General features: G+C 38.2%; 1 protein-coding gene across 1 annotated transcript in view; it reads left to right on the top strand.

Annotated features, from left to right (window-relative positions):
- Positions 1-15,206, top strand: part of C8A (complement C8 alpha chain) — a gene marked incomplete at both ends in the record, with an annotated part of 34,945 nt that extends 19,739 nt beyond the window's left edge. The window contains 4 exons of the mRNA XM_083360232.1: positions 5,220-5,351; positions 5,989-6,146; positions 12,201-12,423; positions 15,055-15,206. Of these exons, the coding sequence (XP_083216358.1) occupies positions 5,220-5,351; positions 5,989-6,146; positions 12,201-12,423; positions 15,055-15,206 (665 nt within the window). The remainder of the gene's footprint in view (positions 1-5,219; positions 5,352-5,988; positions 6,147-12,200; positions 12,424-15,054) is intronic.
- Between the last annotated feature and the right edge of the window lie 3,222 nt (positions 15,207-18,428).

Here is an 18,428-nt window from a genome sequence, read left to right on the forward strand (position 1 = left end):
AATAATTTTTTCCTTTTATGTAGGATACTTGTATAATTTTCACCCACAGCAGCAGACTATAAAAAAGAGACACATTTATCAAGCCAGTGCTATAGTTAAGTGCCTTGTTGAGTCAGGAGAAGCAAATCTGTGGTTCAGTGAATGTCAGCCCTTTGCTTTAGTGCTGCTCACGATGTCTGAAAGCAAATGTTTCTCTAGAATTATGGGCTTGTTTCCCTTCTGAAAAAGCTGGTGAGGGATGCAATCACTGTCACGTATGGATGACTCAATGAAGGCAGAAATACACTCTTAAGGGGTAGTTTCACACTCTTTGCCTTGGTGGGCACGTTAATTGCTAAATGATGCTTAAAGATAGGGGCATGTTTTAACGAACCCAGTATGCAAGTTTAGCTTTCTAAACTTGGAGAGAAAAAAAGTTTTTTTTTTCTCTTCAAGCTTAACTTTCCTGTCAGTTTGACTTATTGTGACTTGTCTTCAGTGTGCCATCTTGGCACCATGAGCCCTGGTGGCACAGTGATTACAATGCAGTATTGCAGGCAAACTCACTCTGCCCACAGCCAGGAGTTCAATCCTGACCAGTTCAGCCTTCCATCCTTCCAAAGTTGGTAAAATGAGGACCCAGATTGTTGGGGGTCAATATGCTGACTCTGTAAACCACTTACAGAGGGCTATAAAGCTCTGTGAAGTGGTATATAAGTTAATGTGCTATTGCTATTGCTATTGTCCTTTGCCTCAGGCAGCAGAATTACTTTAGCATGCCTTTTGAACTCGGGAATAAAGGAATTGTAACATGTTTAGTAGCCACAATAAGCTAGGAGTTGCTGAGCTATGGAGGTAGCTTTCAAAAGCATCATATGCAGATCAGGTAGGTCTTTATTGGAATTATCGATCCTTGCTGTGCATGGTGTTCCAATTTCTTACAGAAGGGTATAGACAGTGACAAAAATTGGTAATCTAAATGAGTCACTGGTCTGATCCAGCAACACTTGTTTGTAATGTTTATGTTATGTTGTAATATCTTACAATCTTCTTTATGGATGTGATGCAATTAAAATTGGACAGAAAAGTTTTCTAAAATACAACACGAGCAGTTGGCTGGTTCATGTAGATCTTTCATGTCATTATAGGCATTATATGGTATTTTTATTATTAATAAATTTATGTGCCACCCCTCTCTCTGTCCAAAGCCACTGTTTATATATCAGTTATTGTAGGCATCCATATACAATCAGTATATGTTAAAGAAACTAAAAGTGTAAATCAAAATAACTAGAAAAGTAGGTAGGTAAATAGATAGAGAGACAGATAGACGGACGGGTATTTCATTTGGACCTCCTGACTAAGGCGTTGCATTTTAAAAAATTGTTTTAATCCATATATATTGAGGCATATATAAATACATTTGTTTTAGCATTAGTGATTTTATTGCTTGTTTTGTTTAATTTGTTTTATTGAAATTTGGTTTCATTATTTTTTAAGGCTTCTTTGGGGAGAAAATTTTTATGGGAGAAGAAAAAGAGAGAACAAAGCAAAATATGCATGTTGTATGTAATAGATTTTGGACTAAGTGTAAAAGTTAGCTACCTATATTTATCTATCTTCTGATGAAGATGCAGTTTTTAAAAAAATAAAAAATAGGGTTACAAATCATTGGGAATTGCACAAAGATTATCTTTGATTTTTTTTCAGAGGAAATCATTATTCTTGTATGGTTTCACAGAAGAGCAATGCCATTTATTTGTGATTTCTAATTATACAACAGAAAGAAACTTTCTCACACTGTGATTAATTCTAAAATTAAAAGCAGAAATCCATCTAATTTGTGTACCCTATTTAGCCCCCTGGAATTGCAATAAGACAATAAGTAATCTTGTTTTCTCTTTTCCTACACTGGCAATATATTTTGTATGATCATTTTATGACATCTACTACATACCATTGATCAAAGTAGGAGGAATCCTCTCATGACTACCAATAACAAATTGTATTGACAGGTCTTTGCTGGAACTAATTACTTAAGAGGTTCTAGAATATATTGTTGAAACACTGAGAAAAGAACTAATCATTTCTTTTTGTTTAAAGTAAATAGATTTCACCCAGGTGTGTTGTTAAACAGTGGTGGAGAGTAGTTAAATACAAACAATACTATGGATTTATTAATATTCTGTCAGTTGGCAGCAAATGAATATAAATTCAGCAGTAGGGAGGCTTTGTTCTATTAGGTATGGCAAAGTACAGTCCGAATCATAGCTTTATTGGGACTTTCTGCTCATTGGGAAACATTAAACTTTAGTTCCCTAATTACATGAAGCAATAGTGATACAATATACTTAGTCACAATAGAAAGGACAGCATAGTGTGCAAGCCAGCCCAATTAAGAAACACTGCTTTATTTTGCCCACAAAGTCTGAATGTGAAACTCTGGTTGGTCTTTGATTTATGAATCCTGGCTTTATGAATCCCGACTTGTTTTAATCCAAATGCCCAAATTCCAATTTATTCTTTGTTCTTGTACTCCACCTGTATCTTCTGGGTGCCAGTGGAAGAAATTGAGAAAAGTAATGAGGCATTAGTCAAGCAAGCAGTAACTTCAGCTGCTCTTGGCTTGTTCAGCAAACCATGGTTAAAATAAAAACTGGCTGACTATTATCTGCAAATGCAAACTTACCAAAACAAATCTTAAACATATATGGATTTTCCTCACTGAGAAAGATTTTTTAAGAAAGAGATCAGTCTGATGTCTATTAAATAAATTGTTGAAATACTGAATAGAATTTAATAAAATTTGACAAAGTATACTTTTGGGTATAAAAGGAAATAGGCAAGATTCCCACAGGAGAAACCTATCATGGTTTCTGTCTTCCCTAAGCTGATGCTATTCAAAAATGTTGTATTACAATTTTACCTCTGAAAGTAGCAAGTTAGGAAAAACTGCTGCATTTATCATATCTTTGGTATTACTATGTTTCTAGCAGTCTGGACTTACAATATATGTAAAAAGTATGGTGGCTTGCAATTAATTTCTTATATACTTTATTCATTGTACAAAGCATCAAAGGAAGTACGGCAACCTTCAAAATTGGAAGTCTTTATGGGTTTAGAAATCTTATTGGATGGTATGCCAAGTTCTCACAACTTTTGAGGTGACAGAACTGAACCATAGTTGGTTCACTGGTATCCTCTGCTCCTCCAGGCATTTTTTATTACTGGAAAGTGAAAGGAGATAGGTTGTAGCAGAGAATACTGGGCAACAAGGCAATATTTTCTATTTAAACCCAAGTTTAGAAGGTTTGGAAAATGATTTGGAAGATTCTCTTGAACCTTGATCCACCAAAGTATCTTCTTGCTGTTCATTAATAATAATAATAATAATAATAATAATAATAATAATAATAATAATAATAGGTAGATGACTATGGTCTAACTGGTTGGGTTGGCAATATATATAAACTATGATTGTGGTGTTATAATAGAAACTGTATTGTATCACTTTAAATGTGTGATGATTGGCCAACGCTGTTTTTCCAATGGCCATAAGAGGGAGCTAGAGACATAGCTTCTTTCTCTTTGTTATTCTCTCTGTAACGTTTGCTGTTACTTGCTGATTATTGTGGTTTGTTGGTTTGCTACTGTTTGCTAAACCTGAAGAACTGTGTTTTGACTTACGGACTGGTAAGAAGACCCTGTATTGGATAATCCTTGGACTATTGTTATTTGCTATCATCTCTTTACTCGTGTATGACCTGGACTGTTTTATCTTGGACTGTGCTATTGTATTATTCCACAAGTAAAATTGTTTACACACCTCAGTGTATCTGTGTGGTTGCTGTGTAAACTTGACTACTCTCAGTATCCCCTTTTTCTGTGCACACTCTTGTTAGCTCAAGAGGTACTCTGCACATCCTTATCATTGGTTACGGGCCCAGTGACATACTGAGAGCTAGTGTACGCAGTACCATGTTAAGACAGCTGAGTTTGTGTTATCTGTTCAAGAACAGTCAACAAGTATCTCCTGGATAACCTGGTTAGACGGAAAAAACTATGCTTCCTGATCCACGAAATGTTGCTTGCTCCTGTGCAAGGAAGGACTATGGGCTGTAGTTAATGATCCACCGAATGTGACTGCTTGGGATCCAGCAGATGAGGAAGATGCAAAGAAGATAATCATCATCATCATCATCATCATCATCCAACTTTTTCAAGCTTCCAATGGTGCTGCTGCTTTGAGAGTGCCTTCTACAGTCTGCTTTAACTTTAACAAATGGATTCCTTAAAGCAGGGGAACTGATTTTTTTCAGGCTTACATTATGTAGAAAAGGGGTGTCAAACTGCCGGCCTGTGGGCCGGATGCGTCACACAGAAGCCACTCCCACCCCATTGCCGGCAATGGCAAAACTGTCCCAATATATTGCGTGATGTCACGTGACATCGCGAGTTTGATATATCTGATGTAGAAACTTTAAAAAAGTTTGACTCTTTTAAGAAAGAATAGAGAAGTTTTACTTCAGAATAGTTTCCAAAGTGTTTCAAAATATGGCAGCCTTTCCAGTTATGAGGGGAAGCCAAAGAAATTTCTTGGACATTTCCTCTATTTCTTGAAGGACCAAAAATATGAACAGAACCTTGGCTATGCCTTTGTTTGTAGCAACAGCAGCATAATTGAATATAGGTTGACACTGATAATTTTTTTCAAATTATTTTTTTCCAAAAATATGTAATTTCAGTTACTTTTACACATCTCTTCTTAGACATTCTTATTTTTCAAATCCCATGTATGGCTTACACAGTGGCAACTATGGAAATCTAATTTATATTGTGTTTTTTAAAAGCAGAAATGCATTCACTTAGTTTCTGTCAATATTTTTCCAAATACCAGCTGCCAGGGATGGAGTAAAAAAAAAAAGGAGCTACAACTATGCAGTTGAATTCCCACCTTTGTTTATGTCACAAAATAAGGGTGAATTCTCACCCTTTTTAATGTTGTGTTGCCTGTGGAAAAGGACAGGGCTTTTATCATATGGCTGTGCCTGCCATCTTGTTTTTTTTGTTGTACCCTTGGCAGACACTGTTTTAGAGACAATGACCAGTGAAAAAAATGTTGAAAAGCAAATACGGATGTTCTTACTGTGCTTCTGTTGGTTATTAAGACATGAAGGTTCATCAATTATCCATGCATATAAACATGCTAATGATATTCATGATTTCTTCCTTTACTTTAGAAATTAAACAGGATTATGTAAATAGCTGTTTTGGGGCATCGATTGGCTTAAGTTTTCCATTTCAAGAAACTCTGGAAGCAAATACCAAGGTGAACTTCAATAAATGTGGCTCAGAGGGAGGCATGGATGGAGGTAGGAAATAGACTTTCTCACCTATGTATTTAAAATGTTTTTGTTTCCATGAGGGCACTCAGGCACTAGAAATTATTCTTCATGGAGCAAACTAGACGAAACTCTACTTTATTTTCTTATTGCCAGTCCTTATTCTGTTTAATAAAACACAATTTATCTTAGAAATTAAGGATTATTTCAAAGGAGAAAAAAATATTGGAGAAATGTTTATGAGGGGCACATGGTGGTCTTGGTCATAAAATGACTAGGCCTTATATAGGAATGTCCTCAAAGTCATTTGAATGTCATAAGTCTCATTCCACTTTTTGCTAATTTCTTGCCGTTAATTGATTTCATTCATAAAGATGGATGGCAAATTAAAGGGGGAAGGAAAAATAATGGGGGGGGGGGAAATATTTTGAATTCACTAAAAGGAAGTCAACTTTATGTTGCAGTTTTGATATCTATATTGACAAATGCTGTGCATGTTAACATTATGTATTAAAGATGAACAGCACCAATAGAGGTTTTTTTAACTGCCTGTTCCAAATTCTTGTAAGACTTATCCTCTTTTAAGTTACTTCAATTAATGAATGCCTGTAAAATGAGGGGAATCATAGAAATGAACCCTAATTCTTTCAACTCTTTAACTTTCCAGGGGACACAGAAGAAAAGTCAGTAATAGAAGATATTATTCCCCGGGTTGAAGGTGGAGATAGCTCATCCATTGCCAGAATCATGGAAATTAGAAGCTCCGTAGCATACCGCTACTGGGGGAGGTCATTAAAACTTAATCCTGCCATTATTGATTTTGAGGTAAGCCTTTGCTTTCACGTGTAAGAATGCCACATTTCTAAAGGATTGAAAGTGTACTGGAGCAGATCATTTTATATTTTGATAGCGATTCCATCTTAGAACAGGCTTAAATGTAATGGGCTATAGATACGCTGACCTTCTCCCCATTTCACAAGGATACAAATGTATTTTAAAAAAGAAGAAGAAGCAGAAGCAAAACAAGACTTTCAAAGTAAGGGAGAGGTAAGAAGAGGACTTTAATTCTTAATGTTTAAGGTTATGTTTATTGCACCATGGCAACTAAATTGCCAGAAGGTGGGAATAGGAGCACTCGTTTTATAGGAAATTGAGGATCATTGTTCTTCAACAAGGAAGAATGAACTGCATTTTTCCCACATAGGTACTGATATCATTATTCCTGACGTGAAGCATTGACAATCAGGCAGTTTAGATATCCTGTCTCAGATGAGAAATAGAGGTGGAAATAGTCAATTGCCTTTTTAGATCCTTCTAATTGTTTCCCTGGTTGATAGAGACATTTGGAGCAGAAGATGCCTTAGAAGGTGTGCTAGCTAGATCATACACATCATACAGTTTGTTTAAAATGAAATAAATTGTGGACATTTTGTCTCAAAAAATAAAAGGAGTCATAAAAAGCTTGTTTGGCTTTCTTTTGCATATGTTTTCTATCTGGCAGCATATTTAGATCACCAAGAAATATAATAGGACTCTGGTTTTGTCCAGAAGGAGAGAGTTCTGTACCTTTGGTTACTGAGCAATGCAATTAAGACTTCTCTAAGTTAACCAGATGAAATGATTCATTTGTCGGGTTGCTGTATACTCAGCTCTGGCTACAAGTATGGCATCAGTGCATTATATGTCTTAAAATAGGAGATAAAGCAGTTCTAGAATGCTTGTGATTCTCAGACTAGCATTCATCACTCTCTCCCCCCTCCCCCCACACTTTCTAATGATAGTAGGTCAGTTGGAAGTGGAGGATTGAAAAGGATTAAAGCTTATGAATTGTCTAATATATGATGTAGTTAGGCATGGAGCCAGGAATATTTGCCAATTAAAACAATTTGAATTTGATCTTTAGTTTACACATTATTAATGTACACTATCAATCAAGAGAGAATGAAGATATTAGGATATTAGATATTAGAATTAAGATATTAGATATTCAGTTGACCACCTGAAGTACATAAAACAGTAGACTATGGTGTGCAAAATCCTTGACACTTTGCTGGTATCTGGAACCCATCATGTAATCAATCTTACATTCACTGAATTAACAGACAATAGAGAATGTAATGAGTTACTATGAACTACTTTTATAGTTTTTCATTGCTGTAAGGTTTTTATACTGTATTTAATAGGTATATTGCATAGAAAGGGATGCGGTGGCTCAGTGGGTTAGGACGCTGAGCTTGTCGATCAGAAGGTCGGCAGTTTGGCGGGTCGAATCCCGAGTGCCGCATAACAGAGTGAACGCCTGTCACTTGTCCCAGCTTCTGCCAACCTAGCAGTTCGAAAGTATGTAAAAATGCAAGTAGAAAAATAGGGACCACTACAGTGGGAAGGTAACAGCGTTCCGTGCGCCTTTGGTGTCTAGTCATGCTGGCCGCATGACCATGAAGACGTCCTCGGACAAGCGCTGGCTCTTTGGCTTTGAAACGGAGATGAGCACCGGCCCCTAGAGTTGGAAATGACTAGCACGGATGTGCGGGGGAACCTTTACCTTTACCTTTAAATCTAAGCACAAGTCTCATATATTTTCTTTAGCAATATTTATTAACAAGAAAGAGATGAGGTTACAAGAATTCTGGCAACTGAACCATTTTCCATCTACAATCAATTGATCTGGCATATTTAGAGTAATGTCCTCATTGTTTCCCTTTTCTACTGCCTTTCCATGAAGATGTGAATTAGCAGGCATCTTCATTGTTCATAAATAAGTCTGCAGATAACAAGAGAACTTTACAAAAGATTCTCCTGAATCTGATAATTGACCATTATAATCACTTTAAACCAATAAAAAATGCATTTTTCTTCTTTGACATAGTAGTAAGGATTATCTCCAGTTTTAATCCCAAAAATAACTGTGACCTAACTATCAAATATGTGGGATAAAGTTGTAAAGCATAGAAACTTATTCTGACAAACTTAATTCCATGGTTTGCAGTAAAAAAAATTGTAAACAATAAGTCAAACTTATTATTCACATGCCTGAAATTGCTGACCCAGCCAGACATCAGCATCTTTTCAACCTAATAAATTGGTCCTCCAGGTTGCCAGTTTATTTTTTGCTGGGGCTTCTGAAGTTATCATTTCTTATGGCACAATTGTACACGGGATATTTTCTAAGGTGGAATGCCATTTGTGGGGGAAAAAAATGATGATACACCTGTACGATTAAATGGCTGCAGCTACATATCCAAGAAATTAAAGCTGTCAGGCAAAAGTTCCTAGAAAGATGTTGTTATGCATTTGTTCAGGGGACAGGCTGGTTGTTACTTTGTACATTTGGAAGAAGACGCCATTTAACAACATTTGAAATGACATACCAGCCTCTTAAGCAATGTTGTTTCTTCCCCTGGAGTTTATCACCCTAAGCTACCATTCATTTTAGCTTGAACATAAAGTATTCAGAATTTATGCTCTGAATATAACTTGCTGTCCCCTCCAGCTGCTTTTCTTCCTAGAATTTTTTTTAGGGCATGAATAGCAATATATGTGCGGTAGCGGAGAGATATTCCTGTCCTTCACATTCACTGTTAGAGATTTTATTTATTCGAAAACTTACATAGCTGACTACCTTATACAAAAAAAAAATCTTGAGCAGCTCAGAATAATAAATTTTGGAGATCGTCTAATTGCCAGTTTCTTGCAGAGAACCTTTATGCAATTCCCTTTTTGGGATCATTGTGTAATTCAGCTCCCCAATTCTGGCATGCTCAGATGTTTTGGAACTGTAAAACCCTCACTGGTCTTTAAATTCTGGAGTTTTAATCTTAACACATCCAGAAGGTACTGATTTAAGGTAATGCAGGTACCATATGTTACCCCATTTCCTTTTTTTTTCTATTTAACTGAAGCAAGACCAGCTTTCCCATCCTGGTTGGATAAATTTCTATGAATTCTGAATGAAACTGTTTGCCTGTCACCTACTCTATAATCCTTAAAAGACTCTCTAAGACAGACATGTCAAACACAAGGCCCGGGGGCCAGATCCGGCCCGCTAAGTGGTTTCATGCGGCCCGTGAAGCCATCCTGGAAACAGTGAGGGAACAGCCCCCACTGCCTTGGCCCTGGCCCAGAGACCCTCCTCCTGCCAGAGACCCTCAGATCTGTCCCACTCCTGCCCAGGCCCCCATAGGCACCCTTGATGCAAACGATGTAGAGCTGCCCATGCCCACCCAGTAGCCATATGCACTCTAGCCACGCCCACCCAGTAGGCCATGCCCACCCAGGCCACACCCACCCGGCCCCCTGAGGGCAACCACAATGCTGATGCGGCCCTCAGTGAAATTGAGTTTGACACCCCTGCTCTAGGAGCATTGCAAGTGCTGATGGCTTTGGAGTAGATTCAGACATCTAATAATTACTAATGTCCACTTGAATGCCCTCTCCATTTGACATACTGTTGTTTGCTAAATATTTCTTGTGTAACTATTGCTTTTTTTAAAAAAAAATCTTTTTTTCCCCAAGGCTGTGGAGGAGGTCTTAGGCAGCAATCCTCTAATTCTCTTGAATTACGGGAAATCTCAGTAAACGGACTGCCCCTCTACCTATGTCAGCATTCCTCATAACTCTGCACACTATTTGTATTTCTGTCACTTGATCACTCTTTCCACACTAAGGCTTCTGTGCATTGGGCTTGCAGAGCTCCAAGCTACCAGTAAAAAGTAGCAAAGAATTAGAGGTTCTTGTGTGTCTTTGTTGTCGTCTGGGGCTCAGCAGGATTTTTGCAGCCCAGATGAGCTAGAGACCTCCACCCCATATGAATCTCAGAGGCCACCTCCTGTACGGTCTCCAACAGCCCATTTTGATCTCAGCCAATGATTGATCGGAAAGGTTCTTGAACTTGCAAACTGTCACTCTGTGAAAATATTTATCCAGCATGTAGCTGCTGTGTAAAAGGCAAATTCCATGTTGGGTAACAATTAGAAAGTCTTGGCATATGGCAGACCTGGTCAGAAGCTCAGTAGTTAATAAATGGAATAGAGAAGCAGAAAATTTAAGGAGTGTTGTCTGTATTGAGAAACTGTGGGGAAAAAACCCAATAACCCTTAGATGGCAATGACAATTTGTCCTTATTCAGTAGCAAGCTTGGATGAAAAAAGACAACTTTAAACATTGGGAAAAAGGGTCAATGCGTCCGTTTGTCTACTCATGTCAGAAGCATCACAATTAAAGCATATTATAGGACATAATATTTAAAATATGAAGTACAAGATTAAAATATGTACAAGCTTATTCAGTGTATACGGTATCTTGTTTTTCCATTTGCACAGAATATTCAAAGTAGATTATAGCAGGGAAAAGAATGCGCACTGCAAACAGTGATAAAATGTTAGAAGTATAAAATTAAAACTGATGGTAGTGCAAATGTCTATTATACAAATCAATGAGGGAAGCCAGCTTCTTCTGGCATGCTGCGTATAGTTCCGTTCATTGCAAAAAGATATTACAAAAATGAAAAAAAACCTATAGAAAAAGATGATCAGCATGATAAAGGGAACTAGAACAGTACCTTAGGGCAAGCAGTTGCAAGGTTTACGCTTTTAGCTCAGGAAAGATGGTAGGCTGAGAAAGGAATATAATAAGCATTTTTAAAATAATGCAGAGTGTGGAGAAAATGCCTGGTGAGATATTTCCCTCCTACTGTCATCAAAATAGTTGGGGGAAGTTCTCCCACTGAAGATGTTGAGTGGAGAGAAATTCAGATAGAGAAGAGGCAAGCATTTGTACTGCAGCCAGATGATTATGGACATTTCTCCCATAGATGTAAATGTCTGTGTATTGTAGATGTTCATTGGGTATAAGATTAACAATGATAATTGGCCATGATGATTCCAATGTTGCCTCCAGACATCAGTGGAAGACACATCTGATTAGGAAAGACCTATTGTCTTCATCTTCGACTTCTGAGTTACCCAAAGTACAGTAAAAACAGAGTCTGATCCAGCATAACTTTTTGAATAATGATTAGATGAATAATTATATTTAAGATATTTGGAGAAGGGGGAAATCCATATTTCATGCTATAGGGCAACAATCTTGCTTTCCCTTGACTTGGTTTTTGCTTCAATTTGCAGTGTGTACTTTCATTTGTTGGGATAGCTCATCTTAGCAATTTGCCCTGTAAGCAGCAAAGAGAGCAAATAGATTGAGCAATCTTTCACTCAGATCTTACAGCCTCAGAAATGAGATCATCCTGAACTCTTTCAAGGCTATATTTGTATATACTTATTTATACCTTGGCATGAATTCTACTTTCCCAGAAAATAAGGCAGCAGTCTTAGCCAACATTGTATCAGAAGTCACCAGATTGAAGAAAGCTGCAGAAACAGAGTGATTCATCCCTTCTTTTCAAAAGCTTCACTGGGTAGTACATTGGTATATATCCACATTTTTATATCTACTTCTGTATTTAATCCAATTGTTTCAGTTATGGGAGACATTTGTTCAACGTCAAGATATCTTTGGCTTCTATATCACAATTGTTTCCTCCTCTATAAGAATCTCACAAATAGATTTTACACTGCTTCTTGGGGAAAAATTTTAAAGTCCATATAGCAGTTTAGAAGAGAGAGGAAAAAATTGTGAGAAAATCCTTAATAAGCCAGACAGGGCCATTCATACTTTGGAAAAATATATCAAGATGATTATCAAAATAAGTATTTTGCCATTCCATCCATTCTGTACCTGCACCATTTAAATTTATTGGTTTACAAATCTCACCTTCCTAAGATAGTCTGATACTTTTCTGGGCATTGTATTTCAACATTCCAAGGTTGAGATCATCCAAAACAACCACAAAATAGTTTTCTTTTTTCTGTTCTTTCTCAGCTGCAACCCATACATGAATTATTGTCTAGGACAAGCCTTGGTAATATGGAAACCAAGAGGAGGAACTTGAAAAGGGCTTTAGATGAGTATTTAATGGAATTCAATACCTGCCGTTGTGGCCCCTGTAAGAACAATGGTGAACCAATCCTCCTGGGAGCTACCTGTGCTTGTGAGTGCAAGCAAGGCTACCTAGGCCCAGACTGCGGAGAAACAAAGAGGACAGGTAAGACTACTGAGAAAACATTGTTAAATGTGAGCTCCTGAGATCAGTAGACTGTAAATAACATTTACCTTCTTGGATCACTTGGATACCAAGCTACCAAAGGAGTTTTACCCAGGAATCAGACTGTCATTTCAAGCCAGTGTGAAGGGTTAACTAAAGACCTTGTAGAAGTAGCCTACAACAGTGGCATAAATCATATCAGAAACTGCAAGGACAGAGCTGAGGAAAGCCCCCAATAAACATTAATGGGGATGTCCAAGGCTTGCAGATTAACCCTATGCAGATTTAAGTGTAGTTAAATTGATTTATTTCAGTGGATCTGGGTAACAATTCCTTATGGGATTGTGTCAGGTCTGTTCAGTCACTTCATCCTCAAGTTCTCCAGATAATTCCTTAATATAGATGTGGAATCTCTCTCTTTCTCTCTCTCTCCCCCCCTCACACTGTACCATCAAAAACCCATTATATAGATATATAGCAGAAGCTGATGTTCCCCTATTGTCAGTAATTTGCTTGCCTTCAATTCTTTCAATCCACAAAGAGAGATGGGAAAGATACCTTGCTGCTACAAATCTAATGCATACATTTATGGTGGATGTGCAAAAACCAGCATTTATTTTGGAACTTTTACTATGGCATTTACATTCAGCTACAGTCTATTTTAGCTGGGTTGCAGAGGAGAGAGCTAAATTGCATACACTATGTATATATAGAGGGAACGCACAAAAATAAAAGGAGGTACAGCTGGTTTGGTATAGTGCTTAAGTACTGGATTAAAGAGTAGGAAAACCTGTTTTATAGTGCAGTTGCAGACACTGAGGGTTACTCTGACTCAGCCCAACTTCCATCCCAGGTTTTTCGGTCTGAGGAAAAATCAGAATATAGAGTTGCTGGCAGGCAGTATGTGAATCAAATAAATAACCCACAAGCAAAGCCTACACAGAAAATAATGCAGCAGATAGCACTCTAGAGTACCCATCCCATTAAAATGCTTGGCTACATAACAATGTATTTTCTAATGCCTAAGGCAGGGTTTCTCAACCTCAGCAACTTTGAGATGTGTGGACTTCAACTTCCAGAATCCAGCCAGCACGATGGCAGTTGAGTTTGACACATCTTAAAAGTTGTTGAGGATGAGAAACACTGTTCCAAAGGGGGGGGGAATGCTGCTGTGCTGTTGTCTTTTGAGATTGTTTTGGATCAGGCTGAAGCAATCCTAACAAATTTGTCACTCCCATCAGGCAGAGATGAAAATGAACAGGCGGGTCTTACAAAGAACTCTTAAAGTAGCCTCTTTGTCTTCATCCGTTGTAGTTTAAAGTTGAAACTTCAAAGAACCCTAAGGGTCTGTTTTGAAGGACCTGAAAGACAAGAAAGAAATATTTTATACCTTTTTATCACTGTGAATATGGCAGGCGACATGTGATTCACACAATGTGCAACAGCCCCAGATCTCTCTTCTGGCTGCTTCTCTGTAACATTCAATACAGTGAAACAGAAAGGGAGTTATATTGTTAGTATGTTTTGAATTTTCCCACCTCCCATTCATTTTACAGGCTGTTCCTTGCCTGAGAAGGGACACAAGGAATATCCTGCTGTTTAGCAGGATAAAGCTATCTTGGCTTATGGCCTTGATGGGATATATGTATGTGATGCTTCAAGTTCTAGAAACAGGATACTTATCTTTTTTCCCATTGATAGAGACCCTATGGTGAGAGGAGTTACCATCCTTAGTTTCACTTTCATATCCTACTAATAAATTCCTAGAGGAAGATGGCTACTGGATTAGGAGAAACCTTGTTTGGTTCAACAGAACTCTCCCTACATACTTATATCCAAAAACTATAAGTCTTGCTTGCCATACAATAGCATTAGTTCCTTTCTGGAATATATTTCTTTTAGATCAGGGTTCCCCAACTTGTGGGCCATGGCCCACTACTGGGCTGTGGCCTTTTGGCCACCAGAGTGCATGAATAGCTGGCCAGTGTGCGCACATGTATGCACGCAGTCCCCCCTCTCACACTAGCACTGCCCTAAGTGTTTCATGGGCACTAGCCCTGCCCCAAGCATTGCCCAGGGGCTAGCCCCACGCTGAGCGTTGTGCAGGCACTAGGCCCACCCTGAGTGTTAAGCAGGCACTAGGCACACTCCCAGTGTTGCCTGGGTGCTAGGTCCCCTCCCAGTGTCACGCAGGCGCTCAGCCCACCCCCAGCATTGCACAGGGGCTAAGTCCATTCCCAGCATTGCATGGGCGCTCAGCCAGACCCCAGTGTCATGCGGGCACTAGGCCTGCTGCCCCTGTTTGCATTACGCACTTACGCGGCCCCATGCCTCCCCCTTCCCTTCCCTCTGGGCTGCTAACCTAGAAAGGTTGGGGTCCTCTGTTTTAGATCAAGGATGATCCAACTTTTCAGAACTTAGTAAGCGGCAGCTCCAGCAATTCCAGAAATATACAAGTATTGCAATGCTATATAATGCTGCTGGTGTTCTTACTGATGTAATAATTGCCAGCATGTCCAGTCTTATCCATAAATTGGAATGGATTTGATTTCTTTGCTTTATCCTAAATCTCGAACAAATCTGAAACTAGCTTCATCTGAAAGTTGCTAATCGTGATGTATTATGTTACAGGATATCCAGTCCAAGGTAGCTGGAGTTGCTGGACTCCATGGGCAGCTTGTCAAAGTGGATCAAGAAGCCGCACAAGACAGTGTGCAAATCCACCTCCTGAAAATGGTGGAACAACATGCCCCGGGAGGAATATTCAGACAGAGGCATGTTAATAACTAGTAATGCTATAAGTGGATTAATGGATTGTGCGACCAGGCAGAAAAATATTGGGAGCTCTGATGCAAATAGAGTCAAAACAAATGGGCCATAAATACTTATTTTCCTTTAGGACAGTGGAAAATCCCAGTAGCAAGAATATAAAGAAAAAGAAATTTAATGTTTTGTACACTTTGTGCACAAGAATTGTAACTATAGTAATTATTTTTGTTGAATGCAGAAGTCCATCACAAGAAACATACCGTATTTTTGTTCTGCACAAAATTTAAAGCAAAAAATTGGTCATGTTGCTGGTCCTATAATATTACTGACTAACATGTTGGGACTATACAGAGAATTCCTCTTCATGCGTATGATACAAAATAGAATGTGCTTCCTTGCCAGAATTGTCTATTTTACTACCAAGGCAACAAAATGTTTTTTTTTTACTGGTTACTGGAAAAAATTGTTTCCAAAGTAAGATGTAACAATTGGGTCCAAAATTATGAAGATTCTTCTTCTCATCATTGTATATATATATATTTGAAGCTCACTTCTACAGCTACATTCAAGAGCTGATCATTTACAATACAAGTTTTTTTTCCTTCAGATAAACCACTTTCTAAAACAAAGCAGTCCTTTCTGTATAACTAAGATGATAAATCGCCTCTGGATATAAATCCTCTATAAATTCTGTTGCTTAGGTAGCCTTAGCTTTTTAAACAACAGCAATAGTAATAATACTTTGGTGTAACACTTTTCAAACTTCAGGAGTTCTAAAAAACACACCTGTGGGTCAGAAATCAAGCAACTGTTATAGCTGTCAAATCAAAGCACAAATATTAATTCAGAGATCCAGCCATGAAATATTAAGGGAAGTTAGGCATTTTTTAACCATAGTAGATCTATTCAAATTGTTACAAACTAAATCAAATAAAAGCATTTTGGCAAACAGTCTGAACTTACTGCCTTTCACTTGGAACATCCAATAATAAAAGATATTCTGTTAATCTGTTTAATTATGTAATGGAAGATAGAATAAGGATAACAACACTTCTGGGAACAATTTATGCTGGGGAGGGGGAAATCCTCATGGTGACTTCTGTAGGGTAAACAAGTTGTGCTCTTTCTGAGAATGGCTCCTAGGCTGGAAAAGAAGCTATTACTGTAGTAATGTGTTATATACCTCTAAATGAAGATATTTAAAATTTCTGAATGAATCTTTTGCACAATCCATAGTTCCCTTTAGATTTCTACAAAATTCTTTATCCAATGGAAGAGATAATTTCAGAAGACGATTTTACAGATGGACAGCTAGCTATAAATATCTACCTGAACTTGATCCTTCTCACTGTGATCTAGAATATCATTTCCTGCTAGGAGGATAGGTTTGTCAATTTCTCATAAGAAATAAATGGTGCAGTCAGAAATGTGGTTTATGAGTGTTCTAGTGAGTTATTTCAGGTTAAGGGCAGACGGGTATCTGCCTATGAAGCTGTTTCAATCATTATGTGGTCCCTCTCCTAGTGCAGAAATAGAGAAGTTTTGATTTCATTAGGAGGGGGATAGGCAGAGGAGGGCCGGTTGATCAATTGAAGTGTTCAACAAAATTAATCTAAGCATTTATTGATGGGCAAGTATGGTGATGAATGGAATCCAGTTTGAATTAGAATAGTCTCAAAGGTTTCTCAGACAGAGATCTGAAATGGTATATCCCTTATTTTTATGGGAGTCGTTCTAATTTCAAGCCCCACTAGCTAGCATTCATGTTTCATATCAGCTTTGCTAGTATAGATCATTCCATGAAGCTCCAAACGAAAAATTCAGTATAGAATAACAATAAGATACAATGTAGCACACTGAGCATGCTCCATACTTAAATGAAAGCTGGTGGATAGAAAGGTCTTCCACAGACAACCTGTGATAACTCCATGTTAGACATCCAGTTTGAGCTCCATATATTAAACAGAGAATCAATTATGAAAATGGGTTTGCACATTTATCTATAGAATAGAGACTAACAGAGTTGGAAGGGACTGTGGAGGTCTTCTAGTCTAACCCTCTGCTCAGGCAGGAAATCCTATACCATTTCAGACAAATCGTTGTCCAGTCTCTTCTTAAAAACTTCCAGTGTTGGAGCATTCACAACTTCTGGAGGCAGGCTGTTCCACTGATTAATTTTTCTAACTGTCAGGAAGCTTCTCCTTAGTTCTAGGTTGCTTCTCTCCTTGATTAGTTTCCATCCATTGCTTCTTGCCCTGCCTTCAAGTGCTTTAGAGAATAGCTTGAGTCCCTCTTCTTTGTGGCTGCCCCTTAGATATTGGAACACTGCTATCATATCAGCCCTAGTCCTTCTTTCATGAGGCTAAACATACCCAATTCCAGCAACCGTTCTCCATATGTTTTAGCCTCTAGTCCCCTAATCATCTTTGTTGCTCTTCTCTGCATATAATATGTAATCTTTTGATTACATATTAGAGTTTTTTTTTAAAAAAATAGCATGTTTCTAAGTCGTAGAGCAAACAGTGAAATAATAATAATGGACGCAAGAAAGCTAAATAATATGTCATTTGTTTCGATGAATTCTGTTTAGTTGTGCCAATGTAAACTTCAAACTCTCTAAATACCAGCTTGGTATAATCTTTGTACAACCTGATGATGGATAAAGGACTCATAGCCACACACACACAGCCCTTCCCCCAGAGGACAGTGCTGCACAAATGAGGCTATTTTCTGTTTAAGACTAGCTATGAATCATCTATTAGTACACCAGCATTTTATCTCCAAGGATCCCAGAACTGGAGATGTTAACAGTCTGGTTGATTTAAGACCTCTTTTGTAGATGCAGGACATAAATCTCAGGATAAGAATATGCACAGGACTGAGCTAAGTTGAAAGACTGTGGTGGGGAGTCCAACAATAACACGTTCCTAATGAACTGTGGTGAAAATGGGCCCAGGTGAACATAGGCAGACCTAGTAAATATGAACCAAGATGCATCTGAGTGAGCCAGCTTTAACAGGCAAAGGCTACAGGACTGTGCTAATAGCTTAAGTGGCAAGGATGAATTAAAGGACAAGGTGAAGGGCAAAAATCAATCTCAGATTTGCCATGCATGAAACTTCCAGACACGCCTCTTCTTTGCCCGCCTCTCTCCCCAGAAAGTCAAGGGGGAAGCAGATTGTGATGCTTCACTGCAGCGTAAATGGAGAACATAGACAGGGCTTCAGTACTGAGGC

The sequence above is a fragment of the Vipera ursinii genome, assembly GCF_947247035.1.
Source record: "Vipera ursinii genome assembly, chromosome: 3".
In the NCBI taxonomy this organism is placed as follows: Eukaryota; Metazoa; Chordata; class Lepidosauria; order Squamata; family Viperidae; genus Vipera; species Vipera ursinii.